Source organism: Hoplias malabaricus, chromosome 13 (assembly GCF_029633855.1).
Source record: "Hoplias malabaricus isolate fHopMal1 chromosome 13, fHopMal1.hap1, whole genome shotgun sequence".
Lineage (NCBI taxonomy): Eukaryota > Metazoa > Chordata > Actinopteri > Characiformes > Erythrinidae > Hoplias > Hoplias malabaricus.
This window is the reverse complement of record NC_089812.1, coordinates 23130306-23145137: the sequence shown is the minus strand read 5'-3', so window position 1 is coordinate 23145137 and position 14832 is coordinate 23130306. Positions and strand designations below refer to the sequence as shown.

General features: G+C 38.0%; 1 protein-coding gene across 1 annotated transcript in view; it reads right to left on the bottom strand.

The window, feature by feature from the left end:
• LOC136665279 (multidrug resistance-associated protein 1-like) overlaps positions 1-12579 on the bottom strand; it is a 41602-nt gene extending 29023 nt beyond the window's left edge. The window contains exon 1 of the mRNA XM_066642837.1: positions 12493-12579. Within this exon, the coding sequence (XP_066498934.1) occupies positions 12493-12534 (42 nt within the window). The 5' untranslated portion in view covers positions 12535-12579. The remainder of the gene's footprint in view (positions 1-12492) is intronic.
• Between the last annotated feature and the right edge of the window lie 2253 nt (positions 12580-14832).

Here is a 14832-nt window from a genome sequence, read left to right as displayed (position 1 = left end):
AGATGGATTATCGACTTATTTAATTAAGCTCTTGAACACTAGGGGACTGCATGTGGATCAGTTCCTCACTCACAAACTTTAGAGTCAGAATCAATCGCATTATAATTAATAAAATTCACGGAACATGATACTGAATATGTAACAGTAGATAGTGGGTATTTTATAGTGGGTAATGAATAATTTATACAGAATCCTTCATAAGAGATACTGAATAATCAACAATTTAACCTGAATAATTCATAGAATCTGTCAAAAATTCCTAAAGGACACTCCAAAATTTACAGCGAGTACTGAATAATTAATATTGGATACGTAATAATTCACAGTAGATACTGAGTAATTCACAGCAGATACTGAATAGCTCATAAGAGATACTGAATAATTAACAGAAGAAACAACTGTAATTAGGGCGGCACGGTGGCGCAGCAGGTAGTGTCACACAGCTCCAGGGGCCTGGAGGTTGTGGGTTCGATTCCAGCTCCGGGTGACTGTCTGTGAGGAGTTGGTGTGTTCTCCCCGTGTCCGCGTGGGTTTCCTCCGGGTGCTCCGGTTTCCTCCCACAGTCCAAAAACACACGTTGCAGGTGGATTGGCGACTCGAAAGTGTCCGTAGGTGTGAGTGTGTGAGTGAATGTGTGTGTGTCTGTGTTGCCCTGTGAAGGACTGGCGTCCCCTCCAGGGTGTATTCCCGCCTTGCGCCCGATGATTCCAGGTAGGCTCTGGACCCCCCGCGACCCTGAATTGGATAAGCGGTTACAGATAATGGATGGACAACTGTAATTATAGTATTTACCGAATAATTTATAGGAGATACTAAATAGTTCATAGTGGATACTGAATACTTAATATAACAATTCTAAAAAAGAGCATATTAAATAAAGTTTTTAAATGTATAATAATTAAATAAAAATCCTTTCATTTAAAATATTTAAAAGTGCCCAGTCTTTAAAGGGCAGAAAACAATAAATGACCTTGTGTTTGTCTTTGTGAACTTATGACCTCAGAGGACTGTACAGAGTCATGAATCAGAAGGTGTGAGTATCCAAAACCACGGAGATAAATACAACAGAGTCAGAGCTACTGAACCAAACCTCAGAGGCCAGCCACAGTGAAACAGACAACACTAAACACCATCAAGCAGATCTTAAAGGGCCAGTATCTTACATTCTTCCTTTATTTTCTTTTCCTCCTGAGGTCCAGTTGTGATGTTTGCGTGGTTTATGCAACAAAAACATTTTCCCATGACCATTCCCTTACCCACTCATTATCTTTTACAATAAACTGGATGTTTTCACCACATAAACCACAAAAATACAATAACAACCTCTTAGCAACACCATAGGAATCACCTGGGATACCACAGGAACTGCCTAGCAACAACCTAGCAACCAGATGGGATGCTAGAGTATAGAAAGAGCTTACCAACCACCTAGGACACTACAGTGTAGAAATAGCAATCAACTGGGATGCTATATAAGCCGCATTGAAAAAACCTTAGAATATTCTAGCTACAACATAGCTACCACCTAAGATACTACAGCAAATGCCTAGCCAAACCTCAGCAAATACCTGAGATACCACTGCAGCTACATAGCAACAAATCAACGACATACTAACAGCCACCTGGAATACCATAAAAACCACCTGGCAACTCCATAGCAATCACGTCTAAAATGATAGTAACAAAATGGGAATTGCTTATGCAGTGCAATCAGCCTGCGTTATGTTCAGAAAAAGTTTTCTTGTTGTTTAAAGTGCCTTTAAGATGGCAACATATAAATGTCTTGTCTGATTGGATTTCCTATAGTTTGAAAGCACTGTACTACGCAATAATGAATTATAAACCAAGGATTATGCAATACCAAAAAATAAACCAAGGAGTGACACTGAGTTATTTACTGGACAGAGTTGCTGAAACAGCTCTTTGGGTTGTTGGGTAATCCAGGATTAGGTCACACACACACACACACACACACACACACACACACACAGACCTGCTGGACCCTGACCCAGAAGAGCCAATAAACACCAGCACAAGGCCTTTGAGGTGAAATATCTCTGTCAAGGCAATGAAGATAACAGTAATGTATGCTAATATCTCTTTAATTTTCATTGTACAAGTGACACGTACAAGTTTTTGTCATCACAAACCATTGTGAAATGCTAACGTCATCCTGGTAATGTTAAACCACTAACATTATACGGCTAACACTTATTTATTAGCAAAAATAACATAGCTTAGGAACTGGAAACTCAAAATGGACCGCCTTACACATGTGTGTGCCTATATCCCTTGTGGGGAAAAAAGTATACTTAAATTGTGCTGACATAGTTATGTAATTACATTATTTTGAAACCACAAATTTGTGCTAAACCACTACTAATATGTAATTTAAAATTATATTAAATTACACTTAAAGTATGCTGAGTATACTAATCATAGGTTATTTTCACCATAACTTCTAATACCACTGAAATCTCTAAGAGAACTCTAAAAACACATTAAACTTTTGCTTAAATTATTAATAAAATATAAGATATTAAATAAACTTAAAAGCCACTAATACAAACAAATAAATAGATATTGTTAAAATAAAAGTCTCAAATAAGAATGAAGCAGTAACATAATATACAATGATATATAGTCTTACAAATTACAATATGTAATTAAACTGACTTTTACTACACTAAGCATATAAATATACATTAACTGTATTAGAAGCGTGGTGAAAATAACATGACAAATATACTCAGTATATATTAAGAGTAAATTAAGCATATTAGTATTGATTTAATACAAATGATCAGTTTCAAAATAACATACATACATCAGCACAATCTATGTATACTTTCTGTTTTTCACAAGGGATGGGCCGCCCAGCTGGGGAGCAGCAAGTTCTGTCCAGGGGTTAAAAATTGACTTCACGTGTGGTCCCCCTCCATTATCAGTGATAGGCCCAGGCTGAGTTAAACATAGGGTCCATTGGAGCTGAACTCTGCCCACTTTGGGCCCATGTGGACTCCAGAATTACAGGGTTGCCCATGTTTATACACTCTCAGAAAAAAGGTACAGTAGAGGTACATTATTGGTCACTAACTGGACAAACTGTGTAAATGTACCTTTAAAGATACAACAGTGTTTAAAAATCAAGTTTTGTTCCTTAAAGGTACATTACATTCTCTTCTCCGGAAGAAGAGATAAATATTTGCAATCTTTCATTATAGAACTGTGTCATATAAAGATGAAAGAGATGAAACGGGGCGTATGAAATCAAAACAAATTTAACATCTACAATTATAATAAATTAAGGTATAATTATGTTCCCTAATTAAAGGTACAGTATATGTACCCTTGATGGTACCACCACAGAGACAGCAAAAGGTACCACCTCAGTGACAAACTTTCTGACAGTGTACTGAACACCCTCATTACAAGAAATGTCTACAGACTTTGGGACAGAGGCTTTAGGAGAACTCTGTGTTCAGGTGCACTGGTTACAGAACATGCGCGCGCGCACACACACACACACACACACACACACAGTCTTAGCACACTGTTTTATTAATACAGTAAACATCATATAAAGTTCATAACACACACACATACTCCTAGCACATTGTATTAAAATGAGTACAAAACATAAAATTCAGAACACATGCACGCACACAACACACACACACACACACTCCTAGTATCAATACACTGAATGCCATATAAAGAACACACACACATTACTAACATACTGATTTATTAATACATTTCATACAGAGTACAGAACACACACCCACATGTGTTTTCATGCATTGTGGGGACAGTATGCTGATTTTCATGGAGGTTTAATAACCTTAAACCTCAGCTCAGTCTTATGATTTACATGGACCCTAATCCTGACCCTAAACCTTACTCTATTCCTAATCTTCACCTTAAGTACTACTAGCCCAAACTAACCCTTACCCCACCCCTAACACAAGTTTCACCTAATACACACACACACACATACAGAGAGACGCACACAAACCCAAACTCCACATGCACTGTAGCCCTGTTTACTCAGTGCTGTAATCTGAGGTGAATGAGGGCAGCCAAGCAACTCAGCAGTTTTCCCGAAAGAGCCCCACTTTCAAAGAGCCCCCGCTCTGAGAAAACTGTTAACACACACCACAGTTCTGTGCAAAAGTCTTAGGCACCTAAGATTATCATCATTTAAAATAATTTATCTTCTCAATATGCGCAACGAAATTGAGCAGCAATCCAATTGGCACTTACACAAACAATAAGTAAACCCCCACAATATGTACACATAAATGTAAAAAAGACCTTAAATATAGACAATATATACACACACACACATATATATATATATATATATATAGCCCCAAGTGGGCCCCTTGAACAGTGGTGGTTATTCTGTCCCTCTGTGTGCTTGTGTTTATGAGTGATGTGTGTTGTAAGTGTTTGTGGCAGATTTTAATGCCTTTATGACCAATATTGGGGGCTCTCATTTAAAGCATAGGTTAGGTACACTGCGCATTCGTGCTTGCAGCTGAAACCTATTTCAGACCTCACCCGGCAACAAGAAATCCTGTTTTCTGATTGGCTGATAGGTTTGCTAATTCAAGACAGCAGTAGGAGAGCAAAGTAATCTGCTTTTGACTCGTTTGTAGGATTAATTTCTGTGCAGTGAAGTTAATCATTCCTCAGTGGGAGAAATGTCATGTGTGGTGTGTGAACTTGTTGGAATGTGTGTTGCTCATTTGGGAGTTGTGTACATAATTACATTAAAAAGAAAACCATAAATACAGTAAAAGTAAAAGGATTTTTTTGTAGTAGCTGTGCCAGGAAAATAAAGTGTGTTTCAAAATGTTCTCCTTAATCGTATGATTTTTTAAAATCAACAGCACTCTTGATTTAATATAATGACGTATTTATTAACTGATATGAATTGCATTAATCAGGATTGTGTTACTCCTTACTGCAGTAACAGCCTCTAATCTTCTGGACAGAATTTACACTGTAACATTTTTGTGAGGATTTGATAGCATTCAGACACAAAAATATGAGTGAGGTCATGCACTGATATGGGATGGCTAGTACTTGCACTCCAACTCAGGTACTGGATCTCAGCCTTTCAGTCTGACTTCGTCAGGGGTGCCGTCAAAAATATTCTGACGTTGCTGACATAAAAAATGAGAGTGACAAAACTTTGAAAATGGGGTATGCTGTGAGAACAATGGTGTGGCCAGAAATAAAACTGGCAGAGAGGCCTGAATAATTTCAACTCCATAGCATTTACAGCCAGTGGTGCAGGAAAAAGTGTGTGCTCGCTTTAGTTTTTTGATGGGGGTGACGCACTTTACACGCTTCACAAAAACAAAGCTGTGGCAGTGTCCCGTGCGATGAATTAACAGTGGATGACTGGGTGGGCCTTGGTCTTGTTTGGTCATGTTTGGACCTGTTGGACCTGTGGCCATGCTCCTGAGTCAGAAATTTCCAAGGATAAAGTAATTTTTTTAAATGTATGTATGTTTAAACTCTCAGAAAATGCTCACTGCTGTGGTACCTTCAAGGGAACATGTTCAGTACCTTTAGTTAGGGTATTTTATTGTAATTGCAGATTTTAAATTTGTGTTGATTTTATACACCCCATTTCATCTCCAGGACTTTTATTCTGTTCTTTTTGACACAGTTGTATAATGAAAGATTACACATATCCCCCTCTCCTTCTGGAGATGAGAATTTAATGAATCTTTAGGGAGCACAACTGGATTTTAACACCACTGCTGTACCTTTAAAGGTACTGTTTGTAGCTTTAGTGACAATAATGTACCTCTAACATACATTATTTCTGACAGTGTCAGTGCCTGTGTGTGTGTGTGTGTGTGTGTGTGTTTATACTTTATTATACTTTAAATGTTGTATATTATACTTTACATTTTGTATATTATACTTAAAGTTTTATATACTTTAAAGGATGCCATGATCCAAAAAAAAGGTTGAGAAATGTTGCTCTAGAGAACACAGTTCCATGCTGGGTGATTTATAGTAGTTGTAGTTTGTGGTTATCGTAACTGTGATCTTACAGAGCTGAGGTCAGACTGGCTGGTGATCAATCAACACCCAGAGAACATTCTTATGTTGTAAACCTACCTTTGCACAAGTGTGTGTGTGTACTGCTGCTATAAGGGAATCTGGACGTGTGTGTGTTTGTCTGTGCCAGTGCAGGAGTCCAGATTGCGGCCTGCTGCTATTTTGGAATCAAGGTTAGAAATGACACGTTCCTCGTAAACACAGTTCGATCAAATGTCTGCTTAGTCCAACTGAGGTCAGTCCTCGGACCCCTGTAGGTTTTTAACATGCATTAACATGCCATGTTTCAGTGACTTCCAAAAACCTGGGGTCACCTACACTTCTCAGAAATCAAATAAGACAACAACGAGATTCAGGTAGGCTGGATCGATGACATCACGGTGAACACACCATACTCTGGGGTCTACAGCCTCCACCTTTAACCCACCTTCAGATAATACACTGATACACTGGCACAGAAAAGCTCAAGGTGGTGTAATCAGGGGGCATAACATGGGGTTCAACGGCGGTGGAGTCGATCAGGACACAGTGTTTGTGGACATGTTAAATATCCCTGTACAACCTTAATATACCACAGTGTTAGCAGACAAACACCATAGATTAGATCAGCATATATGGACAGTGTATAGGTCAGTCATTACATGGTCACCCCTTGCGATAAGCGAAACGTGAATGCACTTATATCATCACTGCACTGCAGTATAATGACATTTGGACTCTGCATTTAACCCATCTGTATCAGTCAACACAAACAATATACACACTTGTGACTGGCGATAGTAAGCACACACACACGTACACACAGCTACGATGGCACACAGGGAGATGCTTTGGGGTTAATTTTAAATCTCGCTGACTTTCCAGTTAAACCTGGTTCAGCAGCAAAAATTCTTGGTGTCATAATTGACCCGGATTTATCATTTGATCAACACATAGGTAGTATCACTAGGACAGCTTTTTTATATCTTTGCAACATTGCTAAGATTAGAAATGCCTTATCCCTGCAGGACGCAGAAACATTAGTACATGCTTTTATTACTTCAAGGCTTGACTACTGTAACGCACTACTGTCAGGATGCACCAGCAGCAATTTAAGAAAACTTCAACTAGTTCAAAATGCTGCAGCCATGGTCCTCACTAAAACTAGAAAATTTGAACATATCAGTCCAGTTCTATCATCACTTCATTGGCTGCCTGTATAATTCTGCATCGACTACAAAATTATGTTACTAACATATAAAGCTCTACATGGGCTCGCTCCTGAATACCTTCAAGATACCATTTCCTATTATGAGCCTCCACGTTTACTCAGATCACAGAATACTGTTTTTTTAATAGTTCCCAGAATTCAGAAGGCCTCAGCTGAGGGAAGAGCTTTTTCTTATAAAGCCCCTCAACTCTGGAATGATCTTCCAGAAAATGTTTGGGACTCAGACACAGTCGCAATCTTCAAATCTAGGCTAAAATCTCATTTGTTTAATTTATCTTTTGGTAGTTAATGCTCCCCCATAGATAAAGGCGGCAGATGCAGGGGGTCCATGGACACAGGGAATTATAGTAACCTGAGACGCTGGTGCTGTCTTCCCGCCTCTTTCCGTCGTCTGTCTTTCTGGTTCTCTCCTTTTAGTTAAAGCTGTCATAGTCAGATCTGTCGGAGTCATTAGCCACACTCTGTAAATGTTCACATTATCTGCTTTACAAACACTAAACAGTTCAAAACTAATTCCATCCCTTTACCTTTTTCAGAGTAAACGAGTAACTGCCCACCTGTCCGTCTGGACACTGATGGATGACTGTTGAGATCCTCCTCCACGCCTCAGACCAGCTGCCAACACTCAAGCAACCACCAAGCACTTTGAAGCTGCCCCTACACTGAAGTTCTCATGAACTCCTAACTATTATCACCAGTAGATTGACCAGAGGAGGATAGGTCACCCTTGTGAGCCTTGGTTCCTCCCATGGTTTCTTCCTCAGCTGAGGGAGTTTTTCCTTGCCACTGTCACCCCTGGCTTGCTCACTTGGGGGGGTTTTACATTTCATGTCAAATCTTTGTCTTACTGGAATTCTGTGAACCTGCTTTGTGGCAACATCAGTTGTAAAAAGCGCTATACAAATTAATTTAATTTAATTGGAACCTCGTTCAAGGGCACATCAGCGGTGATTATAACAAAGTAGAAAGTTTCGTTCCTTCACTCCACCCCCACTGCTATGCTTCTCCACGGTGGAACACAGTTGTTCTTAATGAAACATCTGTGACACCCAGGACCCCACAGCAGCATTCTCCAGCCCTGTTCAGAACGTCTGCTTTCAGCACCCATTCCTTTAAATGATAATGAGCTGCTCACTGTTCACCCCGACCCTGAGCGCACATGAATGAGGAGCAAGAGCAGAAGCTCTTTTTAGCCGTTTTCGCTCAGCTCTCTTTCTTCTCCGTTCTCGCTTTCTCCGTTTTTACTCAGTGCTCTTATTTTTGTTCTAGTCCTTGTCTTTATGTTCTCACATAAGTACACTGCTCATTCCTGTTAAATCAGGAACAATAATTAAATATGGAGCAAAAAATTATATCTCAATCGTTTATTTACAACTGGCAAGTGTTGACTGTGGTAAGGCTGACCTAAAGATAAATGGAGGGTTAATTACTGCAGATGTTATAAGTCTGGGTTATATTTATAATTTAATGTTATATTAATAATAAAAATTATATTTATATAATTTTATATAATATATAATTATATTTTATAATAAAAATGTAATAAATTATTCCCTAGTAAATGATGCCTATGAGTCTAATCCACCAATGAGATCTTCTGTTTTAGCATCTTTACCTTTACATATAATATTATGTGTGCAATAATTATTTTACCTTTTTATTTAATGCATAATTGTATATCAGAATGCAAATATTCTCATGCTCTTTTGTTATTTTATGGTAATAGGTGTTGTAAAGAAAAACATAAATAAACTAAAAATGAAGCATTAGTACCTTACATTCCCGATTGTTAACATTGAAATCCCCATTTTTAAATCATCTAAATCAAATCTCACACGCACTTTGGTACTTTTGAATACAATATTAACCCCAGGAACAGAAAAAATCCATCACATGCTTCTGCAGTGCTTTTTCCTTATGGAGCTCTTAACAAATGCAGCACCCAATAAATTCTTCACTCGCTGTTTTCACACTACTTAATTTTTAGGATATTTTTTGTTGAATAAAATGACAACTGTGATTTTTAATACTACACAAAATCTACATCCCTTTGACTCAGACCTGTGCCACTAAAGTGACACTGAGCTTGGGAAAAACACTATAAAATAACACATTGTTATATTATGATTATTATTATTATTATTATTATTATTATCATCATCATAATTATTATTATTATTATTATACAGCAGCTGTGTGCCTACGCTGTGGGAGTATTTCTCATCCAGACGAACAGGTTTGTGTACATAACGACTGGACAGGTTTAAACAGCTGAAAGGCTTTTGAGCTGATGAATGCTGACATCACAACAACAGAGAAAAAGTTCAGCCTTTGGCTCCATTCCTAAAGCAGGGGGCAGATGCTCCTTCAGTTCTGGGGCTTGTTTTTGGAAAAGAAAAGTGACACACTGCTCTCTGTTTCATTAGCAAATCTGTTGCCAATTGATGCAGTACACATCGTGTTTATTGCCACCGGATTGACACACCATTGGACCTGAACGCCTGCATGAAGCCCAACGGATCAGAAGCACAGAAGAAATAGTAACTGGGTGTCCCCAAACTTTTGATGTGTATAGATGAAAGCAGATCTTTCATGTTTTAACATGAGTTTTGAAGGTGGAGTCAAACTGAAGGAATTCCCGGGGGACTCCGGACTAAAGTGAAGGGAGAATTTTCAGATTTTTTTTTTACTTCATTCTGAGAGTAAACATTGTATTCACACGGTGAAATACTGTATGCTGTAGTGTACAGCGCAAGAGCCAGGTGGATACTTGATGAGTATAGTGTACAGTGGAAGAATACAACATAGTCAAATCGATACTCAGAACTTCTAATAAACATAATATTGTCTATATCAGTTATAGTGGAAGAGTAGAAGAGTGTGGTGTATAATAGAAGCGTATAGCATATAGTGGAATAGTATAGAATATAGTGTATAATGACAGAGTATAGCGTATAGTGGAAGCATATAGCATATAGTAGAAGAGTATAGCGTATAGTGGAAGCGTATAGCATATAGTAGAAGAGTATAGCGTATAATGGAAGAGTATAGCATATAGTGGAAGAATATAGCATTTAATGGAATAGTATAGAGTATAGTGTGTAATGGAAGAGTTTAGCATATAGTGGAAGCATATAGCATATAGTAGAAGAGTATAGCGTATAGTGGAAGCGTATAGCATATAGTAGAAGAGTATAGCGTATAATGGAAGTGTATAGAATATAGTAGAAGAGTATAGCATATAGTGGAAGCGTACAGCTATAGTGAAAGTGTATGGTAGAATATAAGGGCACAGTAAGAACACAGTATTAAAATATAATGTAAGTGTACTGCATATAAGTATTTGTGTTTCTTATTGTTGTTTATCACCCTAAGGGTGGTCTTGGCTGCTCCAATGATCTGAGATAGTGTTTATAAACACACTCTGTGTTACAGTATGTTTGCCTGAGGACACTCAAAAGCATATTTCTCCACTTTCCCACAAACCAGAGCTAGTACAGTGGCGTATTTACAGTGTTTCAGCTTCACAAACAATGTGTCGACTGTCGGTCAGTGAATCAGTGTTCGAAAATTCATGACTCACAGAATCAGACTGTTATAAAGTTTAAAAACACTCTGATCCATTCCAGTAATATTACACACACACACACACGCACACACACACACGTACACTCAAATCTAGCCTACCTGATCTCCCCAGTGTCTTTGAATTCATACTCTAATTGTTGTTTACAATACATTAAACAGTTAAAGTGCTGACTGATTATGTTATTACAGAGGCCTCTTATTACTGTTAACACTATTAATGGGGGAGTTTACCATAATTCACACAGATTTATCCACCTATTTACATTCATTAATTTGTCCACATCAAACACACATATGCTCCACACACTCCCTGGTTTCCCTTACACCCTCACACTCTTAGACAAACATTCATTGTGGTGGTATCTTTCACTGTCTCTGTGGTGGAACCCTCAAGGCTACATCATAGTGCCTTTTAATTAGGAAACATTATTGTACTGTAGTTTATTTTAATTATACAAAAGTGGGGATAATTTGGAAATGTAAATTAAATTGAAACTCAAATCTGTGTTTTTTTAAACTGAGAAATGCACAAAGAATATATCCCAATGTCACTGAACAACATGATTGTGTTTTTTAAGTTGCAGTGATTTTATACTTCCAGTTTCATCAAACTTTTATTTTGTATTACTTTTTTAAAACTGGACTGTTATAAAACATTTTATTATTATTATTATTATTATTATTATTATTATTATTATTATTATTATTATTATAACATTTATTCATCTTTAGTTATGGAGAAGATAAAACAGTAATCCTTTAGGGAACAGAAGTACTCATTTAGACCCCTACTGGACCTTTAAAGGTACATTTACATTGTTTGTACGTTAAGTGAACAAAAGATTTGGCAATAACTGAGGAAACGGGAGATAATGGGAAGGATCTGTGGTCTTGGTTTTGCGATTCCACAGCCCACAACAACAGACACTCTGTTTTTTAATGCCTCGTTTTTATGCGAAGATCTTTGCAAGAGATGGATGTCAACAATTCACTGAATGCGCACAGATGGTAAAATGTGCACAATTATAAAATAAGGTGAACTTCCCCTTTAAGAATACCCTGTAACTACTATGAATTATTCATAATCTACTATTTTATTATTTATGTATTTACTGTTCATTGTTTTGTACCTGCTCTAATTGATTAAGTATGCAGTATGATTTATTCCCTCTTCACTGTGAATTATTCAGTGTGTCTCTTACCACACACTGAACATAATTTTCTAATAATAAATTACAGAACATACGCTGTGTATTTGGTTCTGTTGATTTATTATTTTAGTAATATTGTTCAGTGAAAAACCAACACCAACATGATTTGCCACTGAACCCAGATGTAGTCGATCAGCTTTGAGTTAGAATTTTGCTTCATTACTTTAGAACAAATGCTGCAAAGCTAATGTTGCTAATAAACACTGGAAGCCAATAGTCATCCATTAAGCCCAAACTGCTGTAGCCCAAATATTCCTTTAACTCAAAGTTAGGGCAGAGCAGAAACAAATATTTAGAGGTTAGCACATTTTTTTAAATGAAGCAACAACAAAAAATTATAGTTCACTGCAAAAATTCACTGCATGTTTATATATGCATCGTTCTCTTGGGACTCACCCAGAGAGGGTCCAGGCCGCTGAGGGTACAGAGGTCATCCATCCAGAATCTTATCTTCTCTTCTCTTCTCTTCTCTTCTCTTCTCTTCTCTTCACAACACACTTTGGCTACTCTATGTGTTCCACAGCTGGGAATCTCCTTTATTCTCTTTTTTTATTATTTTGTCTCTCGTTTTCTCTCTCCCTCCCTCTCTTTCTTGTTTCAGTTTAATTTTGTGCAGCTGTTCTGTTTAAGACTCCCTCTCTTTTCTATTTCCTTCTCTCCTCCTTCTGAAGGTGTGTGCAAGATATGACCCTATTGGCTCATCTCTCTCTCTCTCTCTCTCTTTATCTCTCTCTGTCTCTCTCTCTCTCACACACACACACACACACACACTTTCGCTTTTTATTCTCCCTCTGTCTCACGTGTGCCAGAGGCCGCAACACCACAGACACAAAAGCCACACCCACAAAACACTCATACTCTCCCAGGTTCAACTCCCACCTTCCTCTCTGTCACTCTTGCTCTGTCTCTCTCTTACATTTTCTCTCCCACAGTCTCTCTGTCTCTATGTCCCCTTCTCTCTCTCTCTCTCTCTCTCTTTCTCACTCACTCACTCACTCACTCACTCACTCATTCACTCTCCAAAAACAGTACCTGACCTTTCTTATATCTATGTGGCTAAAAGCTATCAAATCCTCACAGAAGTGTTGGTCACAGTGGGATTGGGTGTCACTCAGAAGATGAACAGTTGTCTGACAGTTAAAACCTCTGCATGTCCAGTTCAGAACTTTTACTGCACTCTATGGACAAAGAGCCATGTGTCAGATGAGGGTCCACGCAATTCCTTTCCCAGAATCCTCAGTGTCACCTCACTGAGCATGAGCATGAGGTCTGAGGAGTAGTGGTGCAACTGACCATTCCTAGATCCAGGCAATTTAGCTATAGTCTCACATGTATGAGCAGCGAGCGACAATAGAGTTCAGGGTGCCCAAGTCAAATAATAAATTAGGTTACAAAATAAAATGAATGAATATATGCTCAATGTTATATACAGATACGGAGACACATGAAGCCTTCTATGTGTACTCTGTGTTCATTTCACCTGTATTTGTTCTCTGAAAATGCACGAATAAGGACACAATGGAGCAGAACCACTGGACATCAGGGAGGGGTGTGTGTATGTGTGTGTGCCCGTGTGTATGTTTGTTATATGTGCATGTGTTAAATCAAGACCCAAGCCTTCAGTTAAGGCCATAAACATCAGCAATACCTTAAGCAAAAACAAATATACTAATTTATGTTAGCGCCCCTATGGAATTCTACTACTATATTAGCGTTAAGCTAACGGCACATTGCATTAACTTCTGTAATTGTTCTAAGTTAAGGGTCAATCCTGAATTTTAATCAGCTCTGACTAATTCAGGCTTTAATACAAGTTCAGTTCACAATCTGGGTTAAGGCCTTCAGTGCAGCACTATTCTCACACACAAACAGCTAACAGACACAGGGCGTAGGTATGTATCCATTCCATGATACTGTATAAAACACAGTGAGTGGATGTAGTTGTGTGTGTATATGTCTGTTTATGTGCATATGTACAGTATGTGTGTGCATTTTTATATGTGTGGGCATGCATGCACATGTGTGTGTGTATATATATATATATATATATATATATATATATATATATATATATATATATATATATATATATATATATATATATATATATATATATATATATATATATATATAATGTGTGTGTTTATGTGTGTGTGTATAATGAAGTGTCTGTGTGTAAACAGTGTGTTGTTGGGAGAACACTTTAAACTGAATCTCGTCGCCATAATGTCTCCTGTGTGGAGAATTAATGTGGACCCTGTGGGAGCCGTAAACACAGCGGCTCGACTCCTGCAACCAGCGGCTGACCTCAGCCTCGTGCTGAACGCCTCAGTTTACAGTTCTCAAATCAATAGTTCATGTTTACATTTTCAGTTCATGTCCTTGGTCGTATTACGCTCAGTTTATTGTGTCATTATGAACAAAAAGTGTCATTCTTTCTTCTAGGTAACTTCTTAGCCTCATTCAGCCGGTCCTTACTGGCCATAGCTCATATTCTAAATCAGAGTAGAATATGAGCTCTCTATGTGCTCCAGGTCTCCTGTCATAGTAGAAATGAACCACACAAGCCCCACATCAGCAGTCTCCCCGTCTAAACAGCCCTGTTCAGAATGACCACTTTTAGTGTCCTTTAAATGATAAAGCTCCCAGAACTTTTTTTAGCAGTTTTCACTCAGTTCTCTTTCTTCTTAATCAGTGCTCTTATTTCTCTGCACTCGTTGTGTCTGTTTAGCTGCA